The sequence below is a fragment of the Oncorhynchus masou genome, chromosome 33, assembly GCF_036934945.1.
Source record: "Oncorhynchus masou masou isolate Uvic2021 chromosome 33, UVic_Omas_1.1, whole genome shotgun sequence".
In the NCBI taxonomy this organism is placed as follows: Eukaryota; Metazoa; Chordata; class Actinopteri; order Salmoniformes; family Salmonidae; genus Oncorhynchus; species Oncorhynchus masou.
Window position 1 is genome coordinate 35592747 of NC_088244.1, and position 15492 is coordinate 35608238.

A 15492-nucleotide genomic window follows, 5' to 3' on the forward strand; every position below is an offset into this window, starting at 1 on the left:
CAAACTATCGTCTCGTTTGCTTCATCCTTGTCCCGTCCTGTCGGAATCTGCCTGGCAAGTGCATCCTGTACTCAGCTAACTGTCTTATCGTTTGTACTGTGTCCAGTTCATCTGATGCTACGTGAGATCAGGTACCACTGTTCCTCTACTACCCGCGCATGCCCAGAGAGACCTGCAGCCTGTCGCCGCTAACCCAGCTATTCTCCTCTGCTGCTAAGAAGGGGGCTCTTTTGTAATTATCAGAAGGACTTTTTGTTTCATTTGTCGCCCTCTCTGCGGGTTGTCTATTTTTCCATTATCTACATCTGAAGAGGATCTATGTCTTCCCTGTGTTTACATTAAAGGACTCTGTTTTTGGTAAACCGCTTTTGGGTCCTCACTCAAGTGCATAACAGAAGAATCTGACCACGATGGACCCAACGACTCTGGATCCTTTCCACTCAGACGTCGAGATCCAGGGAGCGATGCTAGGCAGACACGAGGAGGAATTGTCTGCTGCTCGACATGCCGTTGAGACCCTGGCCGCCCAAGTCTCCGACCTCACAAGACAGATTCACCATCTCCGCCTCGATCCACCGGCCACTTCCAGGGCTTCCGAATCTCCGGAGCCCAGAATCAATAACCCGCCGTGTTACTCTGGGGAGCCCACTGAATGCCGCTCATTCCTCACTCAGTGTGATGTTGTGTTTTCTCTCCAGCCCAACACTTACTCCAGGAGCACAGCTCGTATCGCCTACGTCATATCTCTCCTTACTGGACGGGCTCGTGAGTGGGGCACGGCAATCTGGGAGGCGAGGGCTGAGTGTACTAACCAGTATCAGGACTTTAAGGAGGAGATGATACGGGTTTTTGACCGTTCTGTTTTTGGGGAGGAAGCTTCCAGGGCCCTGTCTTCCCTATGTCAAGGTAATCGATCCATAACAGATTACTCTATTGAGTTTCGCACTCTTGCTGCCTCAAGTTACTGGAACGAGCCGGCTTTGCTCGCTCGTTTTCTGGAGGGTCTCTGCGCGGAGGTTAAGGATGAGATTCTCTCCCGGGAGGTTCCTTCCAGCATGGATTCCTTGATTGAACTCGCTATTCGCATAGAGCGACGGTTTGATCTTCGTCGCCGAGCTCGTGGAAAGGAGCTCGCGTTCTCCGTTGCCCCCCTCTCCGCATCACTACCCTCTTCCTCCGCCGGCTCGGGTTCTGAGCCTATGCAGCTGGGGGGTATCCGCATCTCGGCTAAGGAGAAGGAACGGAGAATCACCAACCGCCTCTGTCTCTATTGCGGTTCCGCTGGTCATTTTGTCACTTCATGCCCAGTAAAAGCCAGAGCTCATCAGTAAGAGGAGGGCTACTGGTGAGCGCTACAACTCTGGTCTCTCCTTCAAGATCCTGCACTACCTTTTTGGTCCATCTCCGCTGGACCGGTTCGTCAGCTTCCTGCAGTGCCTTGATAGACTCTGGGGCGGAGGGCTGTTTTATGGACGAGACCTGGGCTCGGGAACATGACATTCCTCTCAGACAGTTAAGGGATCCCACGGCCTTGTTCGCTTTGGATGGTAGTTCTCTCCCCAGGATTCAGCGTGAAACGCTACCTTTAACCCTCACTGTCTCTGGTAATCATAGCGAAACCATTTCTTTTTTAATTTTTCGTTCACCTTTTACACCTGTTGTTTTGGGCCATCCCTGGCTAGTTCGTCATAATCCTTCTATTAATTGGTCTAGTAATTCTATCCTCTCCTGGAACGTCTCTTGTCATGTGAAATGTTTACTGTCTGCTATCCCTCCTGTTTCCTCTGTCTCTTCTTCACAGGAGGAGCCTGGTGATTTGACGGGGGTGCCAGAGGAGTATCACGATCTGCGCACGGTGTTCAGTCGGTCCAGGGCCACTTCTCTTCCTCCGCACCGGTCGTATGATTGTAGTATTGATCTCCTTCCGGGAACCACTCCCCCCCGGTGTAGACTATATTCTCTGTCAGCTCCCGAACGTAAGGCTCTCGAAGATTATTTGTCTGTAGCTCTCGACGCGGTACCATAGTCTCCTCCTCTCCCGCCGGAGCGGGGGTTTTTTTTGTTCAGAAGAAGGACGGGTCCCTGCGCCCCTGCATAGATTATCGAGGGCTGAATGACATAACAGTTAAGAATCGTTATCCGCACCCTCTTATGTCTTCAGCCTTCGAGATCCTGCAGGGAGCCAGGTTTTTCACTAAGTTGGATCTTCGTAACGCTTACCATCTCGTGCGCATCAGGGAGGGGGACGAGTGGAAAACGGCGTTTAACACTCCGTTAGGGCACTTTGAATACCGGGTTCTTCCTTTCGGCCTCGTAAACGCTCCAGCTGTCTTTCAGGCATTAGTAAATGACGTCCTGAGAGACATGCTGAACATCTTTGTTTTCGTTTACATTGACGATATCCTGATTTTTTTCACCGTCACTCCCGATTCATGTTCGACGCGTCCTCCAGCGCCTTTTAGAGAATTGTCTTTATGTAAAGGCTGAGAAGTGCACTTTTCATGCCTCCTCTGTCCCTTTTCTCGGTTCTGTTATTTCCGCTGAAGGCATTAAGATGGATCCCGCTAAGGTCCAAGCTGTCATTAATTGGCCCGTTCCTAAATCACGCGTCGAGCTGCAGCGCTTTCTCGGCTTCGCAAATTTTTATCGTCGTTTCATCCGTAATTTCGGTCAGGTGGCAGCTCCCCTCACAGCCCTTACTTCTGTCAAGACGTGCTTTAAGTTGTCCGTTTCCGCCCAGGGAGCTTTTGATCTTCTCAAGAATCGTTTTACATCCGCACCTATCCTTGTTAAACCTGACATCTCTAAACAGTTCGTTGTCGAGGTTGACGCGTCAGAGGTGGGCGTGGGAGCCATTCTTTCTCAGCGCTCCCTCTCTGACGGCAAGGTCCACCCTTGCGCGTATTTTTCTCATCGCCTGTCGCCGTCGGAACGTAACTATGATGTGGGAAACCGCGAACTGCTCGCCATCCGCTTAGCCCTAGGCGACTGGCGACAGTGGTTGGAGGGGGCGACCGTTCCTTTTGTCGTTTGGACTGACCATAGGAACCTTGAGTACATCCGTTCTGCCAAACGACTTAATCGTTGGGCTCTGTTTTTCGCTCGTTTCGAGTTCGTAATTTCTTATCGTCCGGGCTCTAAGAACACCAAGCCTGATGCTTTATCTCGTCTCTTCAGTTCTGCAGTAGTCTCCACCGACCCCGAGGGGATTCTCCCTGAGGGGCGTGTTGTCGGGTTGACTGTCTGGGGAATTGAGAGGCAGGTAAAGCGAGCACTCACTCACGCTCCGTCGCCGCGCGCTTGCCATAGGAACCTTCTTTTCGTTCCCGTTCCTACTGTTCTGGCCGTTCTTCAGTGGGCTCACTCTGCCAAGTTAGCCGGCCACCCCGGCGTTCGGGGTACGCTTGCTTCCATTCGCCAGCGTTTTTGGTGGCCCACTCGGGAAAGTGACACGCGTCGTTTCGTGGCTGCTTGTTCGGTCTGCGCGCAGACTAAGTCCGGGAACTCCCCTCCTGCCGGCTGTCTCAGACCGCTTCCCATTCCCTCTCGACCGTGGTCTCACATCGCCTTAGATTTTATCACCGGACTGCCTTCGTCAGCGGGGAAGACAGTTATTCTTATTCGTCAGTCTCTCGCCCGGATCCACCCTCAGTCTAACGGTCAAGCCGAACGGGCCAATCAGACTGTTGGTCGCATCTTACGCAGTCTTTCTTTTCGTAACCCTGCGTCTTGGTCAGAACAGCTCCCCTGGGCAGAATACGCCCACAACTCGCTTCCTTCGTCTGCGACCAGTCTATCTCCTTTTCAGAGTAGCCTCGGGTACCAACCTCCGCTGTTCTCGTCTCAGCTCGCCGAGTCCTGCATCCCCTCCGCTCAGGCTTTTGTCCAACGTTGTGAGCGCACCTGGAAGGGGGTCAGGTCTGCACTTTGCCGTTATAGGGCGCAGACTGTGAGAGCCGCTAATAAGCGTAGAACTAAGAGTCCTAGATATTGTCGCGGTCAGAGAGTATGGCTCTCCACTCAAAACCTTCCCCTTAAGACAGCTTCTCGCAAGTTGACCCCGCGGTTCATTGGTCCGTTCCGTATTTCTCAGATCATTAATCCTGTCGCAGTGCGACTTCTTCTCCCGCGATATCTTCGTTGCATCCACCCGGTCTTCCATGTCTCCTGTGTTAAGCCCGTTCTTCGCGCCCCCGCTCGCCCCCCCCCCCCCCATCCTTGTCGAGGGCGCACCTATCTACAGGGTACGTAAGATTTTGGACATGCGTTCTCGGGGCCGTGGTCATCAGTTCCTAGTGTATTGGGAGGGATACGGTCCTGAGGAAAGGAGTTGGGTTCCCTCTCGGGACGTGCTGGACCGTTCGCTGATCGATGATTTCCTCCGTTGCCGCCAGGTTTCCTCCTCGAGTGCGCCAGGGGGCGCTCGGTGAGTGGGGGGTACTGTCATGTCTTGTCATATTATGTCTTGTTCCTGTTCTTTCTCTTCACTCTTTCTCCCTCTGCTGGTCGTATTAGGTTACCTTCTCTTTCTCTCCTCCTCCAGCTGTTCCTCATCTCCTCTAACTACCTCGTTCACCCTTTTCCCACCTGTTCCCTTTTTCCCTCTGATTAGGTCTCTATTTCTCTCTCTATTCCTGCTTCTTTCTGTGTCAGATTCTCGTTTGAGTTTCTCATGCCAGAAACAAACTATCGTCTCGTTTGCTTCATCATTGTCCCGTCCCGTCCTGTCGGAATCTGCCTGGCAAGTGCATCCTGTACTCAGCTAACTGTCTTATCGTTTGTACTGTGTCCAGTTCATCTGATGCTACGTGAGATCAGGTACCACTCTTCCTCTACGACCCGTGCCTACCCAGAGAGACCTGCAGCCTGTCGCCGCTAACCCAGCTATTCTCCTCTGCTGCTAAGAAGGGGGCTCTTTTGTAATTATCAGAAGGACTTTTTGTTTCATTTGTCGCCCTCTCTGCGGGTTGTCTATTTTTCCATTATCTACATCTGAAGAGGATCTATGTCTTCCCTGTGTTTACATTAAAGGACTCTGTTTTTGTTAAACCGCTTTTGGGTCCTCACTCAAGTGCATAACATGTATTCTATTGTAGACAATTGAATGCATACTTGTACATTATTATATGTGCGCTAAACATACAAATAAAAAATGTAAAAATATCCAAAAACATTTTTCTTAAAGTATAATCTTTGGAGATTACTAATGTTACTGTCTCCACAACAACAACAAAAATAATGAAATTCATGCAATTTGTCCTTGAAACGTTTAATTGAAATCAGTGCTTGACTTGGGATGAAAAAGATGCAGGAGCTGTCTTTTTTCAAGTAGGTCCATTAGACTATGTTCACAGAAATTCCAGAATGACATTATGCTATAGAAACCTCTTATTATTCACTGTTAAGGGTTCATACACATTTGGACAGATGGAATTTCATGACTCTTCCCATGACTTTTAACCAAATTTCCATGACCAATAATTGGTGGCGTCTCTATGTAGCCTACATTGAAAAGTCTGTATAAATGTGGTAATGACACTCGAAGGCTGCTGGTCTATGATCCCCTGAAGGCCTACTATTGCTTGCCATTGTGCCCTTGATCAAGGAACTTAACTGCCCAAAATGTAAAATAACTGCACTGTTAGGCTACTGTATAAAACACATGTGGTCAGACCTCCATCTGGTAAGCTACTGGCTCTGCAGGCTTTTGATCCAGCCCTGAAATACACCCTAGTCTGCCTATCAAGGTCCTATTGAGCAGATCAGGTTCAGGCTACAATGTGGTGTCTTAGAGCAGGGCTCAAAATAAAAGCCTGCACACCCGGTTGCCACCCTTGAGCATGGTTGCCACCCTTGAGGATGGTTGCCACCCCTGAGGATGGTTGCCACCCTTGAGGATGGTTGCCACCCTTGAGGATGGTTGCCACCCTTGAGGATGGTTGCCACCCTTGAGGATGGTTGCCACCCTTGAGGATGTTTGCCACCCTTGATATAAAACACTGCAACCAAATACTTTTATCATTAAAGAATGTTTGCCTCATTCAATGAATCAGGGATAACATGGATAAGGTACTGCAGGCTACTTCAAAGCAAGGTAGCTAACTAAGACCTGTTTATCGATAACCCTACAAGGCTAAAATATAATGTACATGTTTCAGGGGAGATCTACGTACAGCATGGAAGCTATCTGTCAATTAGGCTATTCTTAGAATATGTTTTAAGTTGTCGGAATTACATAGCCTACTATTTAATAGAGGGGAATCCAAGCTTTCAAATAACGGGGTCAGATTCATTTCTCAACAGTGCTGGTAGAATGGCGACAACGAGTCAACGACATTAATGCTTTGGCCTACAGCTAAAAAGTGAACTAGTGAGATAGCATGTAGCATGGCTAGTTCTGTTGCTGAAATATCTATCTCTCCTCGGTCAACTGCCTACTCGCACACACACGCAGATGATGCCCAGCACACACAGAGAGGTGCAGGGTAGGCCTGATTCTTATACTTCTTTAGGTTTTCGATAATACCTTTAAAAAGGAAAACACAATAATACAATTCCATGACTTTTCAAGGATTTTTATGACCAAGAACCCACGTTTGACAACTTGGAACAGCGGCTCCGCATCATTCTCAAACTCAAATAGTCAAGCATACACTGGATTCAAAGACTAGTGTCAAATAAGCTTGAACAAAATGGAATCAGGATATACACTACCGTTCAAAAGTTTGGGGTCACTTAGAAATGTCCTTGTTTTTGAAAAAAAAGCAAATTTCTTGTCCATTAAAATAACATAAAATTATTCCGAAATAGAGTGTAGACATTGTTAATGTTGTAAATGACTATTGTAGCTGGAAACTGATGATTGTTTATGGAATATCTACATACAGTTGATGTCGGAAGTTTACATACACCTTAGCCAAATACTTTTAAATTCAGTTTTTCACAATTCCTGACATTTAATCCTCGTAAAAATTCCCCGTCTTAGGTCAGTTAGGATCACCACTTTATTTTAAGAATGTGAAATGTCAGAATAATAGTAGAGAGAATGATTTATTTCAGCTTTGACCTTTTTTCATCACACCAGTGGGTCAGAAGTATATTAGAGTGTTTAGTTTGAGAAACAGACGCCTCACAAGTCCTCAACTGGCAGCTTCATTAAATAGTACCCGCAAAACACCAGTCTCAACGTCAACAGTGAAAAGGCGACTCAGGGCTGCTTGCCTTCTAGGCAGAGTTGCAAAGAAAAAGCCATATCTCAGACTGGCCATAAAAAATTACAAAATTAAAAAAGAAAAGATTAAGATGGGCAAAACAACACAGACACTGTACAGAGGAACTCTGCCTAGAAGGCCAGCATCCCAGAGTCGCCTCTTTACTGTTGACGTTGAGACTGGTGTTTTGCGGGTACTATTTAATGAAGCTACCAGTTGAGGACTTGTGAGGCTTCTGTTTCTTAAGCTAGACGCTAATGAACTTGTCCTCTTGCTCAGTTGTGCACCGGGGCCTCCCACTCCTCTTTCTATTCTGGTGAGAGACAGTTTGCGCTGTTCTGTGAAGGGAGTAGTGTACAGCGTTGTACGAGATCTTCAGTTTCTTGGCAATTTCTCGCATGGAATAGCCTTCATTTTTCAGAACAAGAGTAGACTGATGAGTTTCAGAAGAAAGTTCTTTGTTTCTGGCCATTTTGAGCCGTTAATCGAACCCACAAATGCTGATAATGGGCCTCTGTACGCCTATGTAGATATTCCATAAAAATTCTGCTGTTTCCAGCTACAATAGTCATTTACAAAATTAACAATGTCTACACTGTATTTCTGATCAATTTGATGTTATTTTAAAAAATGTGCTTTTCTTTCAAAAACAAGGACATTTCTAAGTGACCCCAAACTTTTGAAAGGTAGTGTTTTTGCACAAAATTAACAAGCATAAAGGGCTAAAACAGCATACATAGGGTAATAAAACAAGTTCAGACCATAATTATTGTGTAAATAATCACAAAGTCCATTCTTGAGGTTATGTTTGCAAAGAATGGCCCTGCCTGCATGCTTCGGGTACAGTAGCAGGAGTGATTTGGCATGTCTCCATGGAATTCAATGAGGGACAGTCTGTGCATTGTTCCGGCCACTCACTCACAGCTGAAAGAAAGTAGCTTACAGGCTATGAGTCCCTCAAAATTGTACCATCAGCTTCTGAAGAGAATATTAATTATTTTTAGTTTGGTTTGGGACCCTTCAGCTTAATTCACACTCCGGGACAGACAGAAAAGGATTAGTTTGTCATTAGTTAGTCATTTTGAACTATAGCCTACAGCTGTATCTAGTCATCTTGGCATTGATAATGAGTATCACTGATCATATATTTTTCCCACTTGATTGGGCCACTAAAACACAAACTTAATTGATGCTGATATTGGTTTTGTCTAAAATGTTTTGATTTCACTCCTCAGTCTGGATCAATTGCTATTTTCTGGAGCAGCACCTCTGTTTTGATTGCCTGTTATCAACTTCCAATTGATCTATGAACGAGAAACAATTGCCTTATGGTGGCAAGTTCATTGACGATGATCCACATTGATTAGGTTATGCAGCTCTTTGTCTGTCTTGATTAACAGTTCTCCCCTGTTAGGTTCATTATATACACTATATATACAAAAGTGTTAAGTGGAGCGACACAGGGGAACCCAAGAGCAGACTCAGATGAGGATAATTAATGATACAAATGATTTATTGTTACACAGACAGATATGGAGTGCAGATCCGGGTTGGAGTTAGCTGAGTAGAACAGGGTGAACAGGTCCTGAGAGGAATCCAAGGTAGTGGTGGTGAGTAAAACCTCGAGCAAAAGTAGTTGGGTGGTAAGATGTGGAACAGGAGACAGGAGCCAGCGACAGAGCAGTAACTGCAATGAGAGGATAAATGGTGTCAGGTAGGGAAACAGGCACAGCAGCGTAACATGATTTTGACTAATCATGAACTGACTGAACAGATATTACAATTTGGCAGAGTGTAAGTGTCAGGACTGAGTATTTGTAGAGGTCTTGATTATGGAACGAGTTGCAGCTGGTAGGGATCTGCTCTGACTCCAGCACACCTGTCTCCAACCACACAATCACAGGGAGAGGGAGAGAGTGTACATGGGGAGTAACTGCAGGTCAAGAAGTTCCCGGATGAACACCAGAGGGCGTAGCAGGAGCAGATGTGACACAATAGTATATAGACACCCCTTCAAATTACTGTATTCAGGTATTTCAGCCACACCCATTACTGACAGGTGTATCAATTCGAGCACACAGCTATGCAATCTCCATAGACAAACAATGGCAGTTGAATGGCCTTACTGAAGAGCTCAGTGACTTTCAATGTGGCTTCGTCATTGGATGCCACCTTTCCAACAAGTCAGTTTGTAAAATTTCAGCCCTGCTAGAGCTGCCCCGGTCAACTGTAAGTGCTATTATTGTGGAGTGGAAACATCTAGGAGCAACAATGTCGACACAGAACGGGACCACCGAGTGCAAAACCCACTACTGAGTTCCAAGCTACTTCTCGAAGCAATGTCGGCACAATAACTCTTTGTCGGGAGCTTCATGAAATGAGTTTCCATGGCCGAGCAGCCGCACAGAAGCCTAACATCGCCATGCCAAGGTTCGGCTGGAGTGGTGTAAAGCTCGCCACCATTGGACTCTGGAGCACTGGAAGTGCTTTCTTTTGAGTGATGAATCACACTTCACCATCTGGCAATCCAAAGGGATGAATCTGTGTTTAGCGGATGCCAAGAGAACGCTACCTGCCCGAATGCATAGTGCCCACTGTAAAGTTTGGTGGAGGAGGAATAATGTGTCTGGGGCTGTTTTTCATGGTTCGGGCTAGACCCTTTAGTTCTAGTGAAGGGACATTTTAACATTACTGCATATAATGACATTCTATACGATTCTGTGCTTCCAACTTTGTGTCAAACGTTTTGGGGAATGCCCTTTCCTGTTTCAGCATGACAATGCCCACGTGGACAAAGCGAGATCCATCCGGAAATAACTTGTCGAGATGAATGTGGAAGAGCTTGACAGGCCTACACAGAGCCCTGACCTCAACTCCATCGAACACCTTTGGGATAAATTGGAATGCCAACTGCGAGCCAGGCCTAATCACCCAACATCAGTGCCCAACCTCACTAATGCTCTTATGGCTGAATGGAAGCAAGTCCCGGCAGCAATGTTCCAACATTCTAGTGGAAATCCTTCCCAGAAGAGTGGAGGCTGTTATAGCAGCAACAGGGGGGACCAACACCATATAAATGCCCACGATTTTGGAATGAGATGTTTGTTGAGCAGGTGTTCACATACTTTTGGTCATGTAGTGTATAATGTTATGGTATGTCAATGATCTTAAAATGAATCCAGCTTTCAGGCCAAATAAGAAAAACAACTTTACATTATCATAGACTTCTTTGGTGGTATGCTGTCATTTAATTGTCGGTTTATTTTAAACTTGTTTTGTTCATGATAATTTCGTTCATGAACTCTTCTTTCTGTCATATGAAGCAACTGAATCCAGTAACCTAAATAAAACACTGTAAAATAAAGCTGTGGTGTAAGCTGTATAACAGCTTAATGTGAAAGTAAGTAGTTAGCATGTGTCAGTTATTTGGACTACTGCCCCGCCAAGCAAACAAGCAATGATTCCAATGGTTTCACATATCCTACGTTCACATCCTGTTGCATCCTAACCTATTAGTCATGAGTTTACCACACTCTGCAGTTTCTAATGGGCTCTTTGAGGTTTCCAGCAATGTCATCAAAATCTGTCTGATAAAGCAAAGCTTATCATCATGTTCTCATTTGAACATTTCCAGACAGAATTCGTGAGCATCAGAGATGCTCTGACAGTCGACAGATTGTTATTGCTGTAGTTGTGTGTTTGGCATTCAAATAGATCCCTTTTTTTATTAGTAAGAGATAGCCCCACCCCTTTAAGAACAGGGCTAAACTCTTATCTATATATACTTAGTTTAGCAGTTTGCAAAGCAGTAAGTCAATCTCCAATTTGCTCCCAGCAGTAGCTGGAATACCACAGAGAGACTGTAGTAAACTCACCAAAGGAGTTGGCATAAGGTAAGACATAGCCTCAAATACTTTTAGCTTTGTTTCGATTGTCATTGGTTCACTGTTGCTTCTCTATAGCCATTTAATGTGAACATACAGTATGCTATACTTCTTATGTTGTATCTATTAGCTTTGCTTCAAATGTTATTTCATTTATTCAAGATGAGTAGCCTATTTTATTGGTATACATCATAACATTTGAATTCGTCTCACGCTGTTTGTTGGAAGCTATTTGGAAGCTACTGTATAGTATTTTGATGCAAGAATGGAGTATCTCATCACAGCATTAACCTTAGGAACAAATGCACAAACACTGACAAAACAGTTTCTTCTGAAGGGTTTCATCTGTGATCAAGATGGGCAATGAGCATTCCAAAAACAAAGGACATACCAAAGACAAGGTATTGATGAGAAAAGCCTGACTTTACAACATGCTTGTCTTACTTTGAATGTTGGAATGCAGGGGCAAGAAGGCTAGAATAGGCATCTGGCATTTTGGGCAAATACCAGATGAGCTGGTCCATTTTTTGCCTAGTGGGCCTGTCTAACTTAAGTTTAATTTTAGCAAAATGATGATGATCTGTCTAATAATTGGCCAGTGTGGGGGTTTGGAGGAAAAAGTGGGTTGGTGTTGGGACCTCAAGGGGAAGAAATGGAACAGTGTTTTAACAATGGCAGGTTTCTGGTCCCAGTCCACCCCTGGAAGTGTTTACTGTCTAATGTTAGCAGTTTAAAGATACAGACAGTAATTTAGTAGGGATATTACAAGTACACATACATCTTAAACTATATAATTGATGGTCCGTACAAAATTGAGTAATGATGAAAGTGATGTCCTGAAAATAATGAAAACACTGATGGCAAGAGAAAGTGATATCAAAAATCCTTCTTATAGTCCGAGCAGGCTCTGGACAAGCACCCGGAAGGAGAAGTGAATAGCCATGCAGTAAGCATCTTGTACGATGGCCTGGAGAATAGTGGTAAGTGCCCAGTACACAAGGCCATTATTACATCCACTAATATATGGCTTTGAGTGGTTTGGTAGCCATTTATCCTGTTGTCACCTGATTGTTACCCCATGATCAATACCCTAAACTTTGGGCCCAACTGGTTGCAACACCTCGGTCTATAATCCTAGTTATTCATTCACAGCTCCAATGGGATGATATGACAGTGACACTATGTCACTTGTAATCAATCTTGAATTGTTGGATTAGTCTGGATCAATTTACAAGTCTCTCTTAATTCTCTGTAAATACAGCAGTCTGTCAGTGCTACTGGGTGGTGTTCAATGTTAACTCTAGGCGTAGCCTTGAACATAGAGGATGAACAGATGTTTGATCTATCTATGTGTATATTGTCTCACTGGATCAACAGTCAGGTACAAGGATTTTCAGGCCAAGTCCATATGTATTTTCTCCAAACGCGATAATATTGATATTGGTCGTCAAGAGGCGGCAGGTAACCTCGAGGATAGAGTGTTGGGCCAGTAACCCAAAGGTGCTAGTTCGAATATCGGAGCTGACAAGGTGAAAAATCTGTCGCTGTGCCCTTGAGCAAGGCACTTAAACTTAATTGCTCAGATGGAGTTGGGATGTGAAGCAACATACGTCCATTACACACCTGTGTGTGACAGGACAAATATAAGCACCCCCAAAAATATTATTTGATATCAGCAAGTGAGACACTAAAGCCACTGTTTCTAGAACAGGTTGTGTTTGTTTCACACGACTAGTCTATATGTCTCTAGTAGCACATTAGCTCTATATACAGAGCAAGGGAAGGTTTTGCTTGCATTGCATTTAGGGTAATGACCTTACCACTGCATTGATCAGTCATAAGGGTAGTATCAATAGAAAACACATTTGGTGAAGTTGCATGCTATTTACCACACATACTCCCATTTTCTTCAAAATTATATGTTGCCAGACATCCGATAGATCGATCATAGCCAGGTATGACCAACCTGATGCTTGTGTACAAACGTTGAATCATAGCAAATAACTTTCTATTTCCTGTCACACCAACTAACCCATGTCTTGCAGATACCAGTGAAGCAGCTGTGGAGCAGAACAGTCAGCCTTCCTCACGGCCTCCCGCTAAAGAGCCAGGTATAGTGGAGGCTAACCGCACTGGTTGTGCGCCTGTGGTGGTGGAACAGGAGCCTGTCATTGAGAATGTTCCAGAAGCGGAAGCAGAGACTGCTAAGACGAAAACCATACCAGAACCGGAACCAAACCACCAAAAGAAGGAGCCCAAGGAGAGTTCAAAAGAAAGAGTGAACGTATTTGACAACCTCTTCAAGAAGAAAGCTACACCTCAACCCAAATCTGATCCAGCCCCTAAAAAGGAGGAGATAAAGGAGAAAACTGTGGAGGAGAAGAAGAGTTCCCCGGAAGTCTCTGTAACGGTGACCGATGAGGTCCACGCTGTAAGTATCTAACCAGTAGCATTCAAATTGGGTTGGAATAAGTTCCATTTCAACTTTACTCAGTGTAGTGATCATTGATTAATGATCATCAACTCCTAACTTGAAATGTTCATATATCTACATCTAAATGATTTTGGTTATTCCAACGTAGTTAACTACGGATATAGCCACTGTAAAGTGAGTTGTACTTTGAATTGGTAACATTAACTTACAATAATATTGCATCTGTTGTGAGAACATCAACACGTCATTCTTCACTTTCCAGTGTTTAACAAAACACATTACAAATCTAACAACAATTCTTGTTGATTCAAAGGAGGCAAGCGAAGTCTCGGTGGCTGCACATTTGTTTCCAAAACAACTGGCAGTCAGATTCTCATTTCCGGAGGCAGAGTCTGAACTTTCATCACTGCTGGATTTTCTTACGGCAGACAGCATTCAAATCACCACTGAAAGCTCTGAAGAGCAGCCAGTAACCACTGAAGAGAAGCCCACAGAGGAAAGTGGCAGCCCACCTGAAGAGGAAACAACAGAACTGGTCTTTGGTGAAGAACCCACAGAGGATATAACTGTGGAGAAGAGCCTCGTACCCAAAGAAGAGCTGGGAGAAATTGCATATGTTCTTGAAAATGAAGCTGCTATATACTCAGCAATCGCTGCAGAACTAGAAGAGCTGGAAGAAATTGCAGATGCTCTTGAAAATGAAGCTGCTGTAGACTCAGCAATTGCTGCAGAACTAGAAGAGCTGGAAGAAATTTCAGATGTTCTTGAAAATGAAGCTGCTATATACTCAGCAATCGCTGAAGAACTAGAAGAGCTGGAAGAAATTGCAGATGTTCTTGAAGATGTAGCTGCTATAGAGTCAGAAGAACTTGAATCTAGCCCCAGTGCTAAAGAGACGACTGAGAAAAACAAGAAGAACGATGAAGGGAAAGAAACAAGCGACTCATCATCGAGGTTGCTCGGCCAGCTGCAATTCGCATGTATGAAAATCATTAAAGAATCAGTATATAGCCCTGTCCGTGTCTGTACTGAGATGTCTGCAGAGGGCTGCGGCACTATTAACATTACAATTCAGGTCAGTCTGAGGCAGAGAGGGTATTTGAAATACGAGGATGAGACTTCCTCTGAAACAGCATTGGATATGGAGTAATTTACAGTTGAGGAGCAGGATCCTCTTCAAAGAATCTAGATTCCGTGAATAAATTATTTGACACTGTGAATACCTACAAAAAGAGACTGATTGCAGTACTAGTATTATAATTGTTTTACTAATCTGACATGGTTACATGATTATATGGTTTATTATACTGAACAAAAATATAAACTCAACATGTAAAGTGTTGGTCCCATGTTTCATGAGCTGAAATAAAAGATCCCAGAAACGTTCCAAACGCCCAAAAAGCGTATTTCTCTCAGATTTTGTGCACAAATTTGTTTAGAGAATTTGGCAGTACTCGCAACTGCAGACCACCTGTACGGCATTGTGTGGGCGAGTGGTTTGCTGATGTCAACATTATGAACAGAGTGCCCCATGGCGGCGTTGGGGCTATGTTATGTTTTGTTTACATCCCTGTAAGTGAGCATTTCTCCAATGCCAATATAACCATCCACCAGACAGGTGTGGCATATCAAGAAGCTGATTAAACATCATGATCATTACACAGATGCATGTTGTGCTGGGGACAATTAAAGGCCACTCTAAAATGTGCAGATGAGTCACACAACACAATGCCACAGATGTCTCATGTTTTGAGGGAGCGAGCAATTGTCATTCTGACTGCAGGAATGTCCACCAGAGCTGTTGCCAGAGAATTGAATGTTCATTTCTCCACCGTAAGCATTCTCCAACGGTTTTTTTTGAGAATTTGACAGTACATCCAATCGGCCTCTCAACCGCAGACCACGTGTAACCATGCCAGCCCAGGACCTCCACATCTGGCTTCTTCACCTGCAGGATCATCTG

The 15492-nt window shown here is 44.8% G+C and overlaps 1 protein-coding gene across 1 annotated transcript in view; it reads left to right on the forward strand.

Annotated features, from left to right (window-relative positions):
* The first annotated feature begins 11013 nt into the window (after positions 1-11013).
* LOC135527589 (probable serine/threonine-protein kinase kinX) overlaps positions 11014-15492 on the forward strand; it is a 5355-nt gene continuing 876 nt past the window's right edge. The window contains exons 1-5 of the mRNA XM_064956079.1: positions 11014-11104; positions 11433-11496; positions 11991-12075; positions 13141-13526; positions 13843-15492. The exon at positions 13843-15492 is cut by the window's right edge and continues 876 nt beyond it. Of these exons, the coding sequence (XP_064812151.1) occupies positions 11452-11496; positions 11991-12075; positions 13141-13526; positions 13843-14679 (1353 nt within the window). The 5' untranslated portion in view covers positions 11014-11104; positions 11433-11451 and the 3' untranslated portion in view covers positions 14680-15492. The remainder of the gene's footprint in view (positions 11105-11432; positions 11497-11990; positions 12076-13140; positions 13527-13842) is intronic.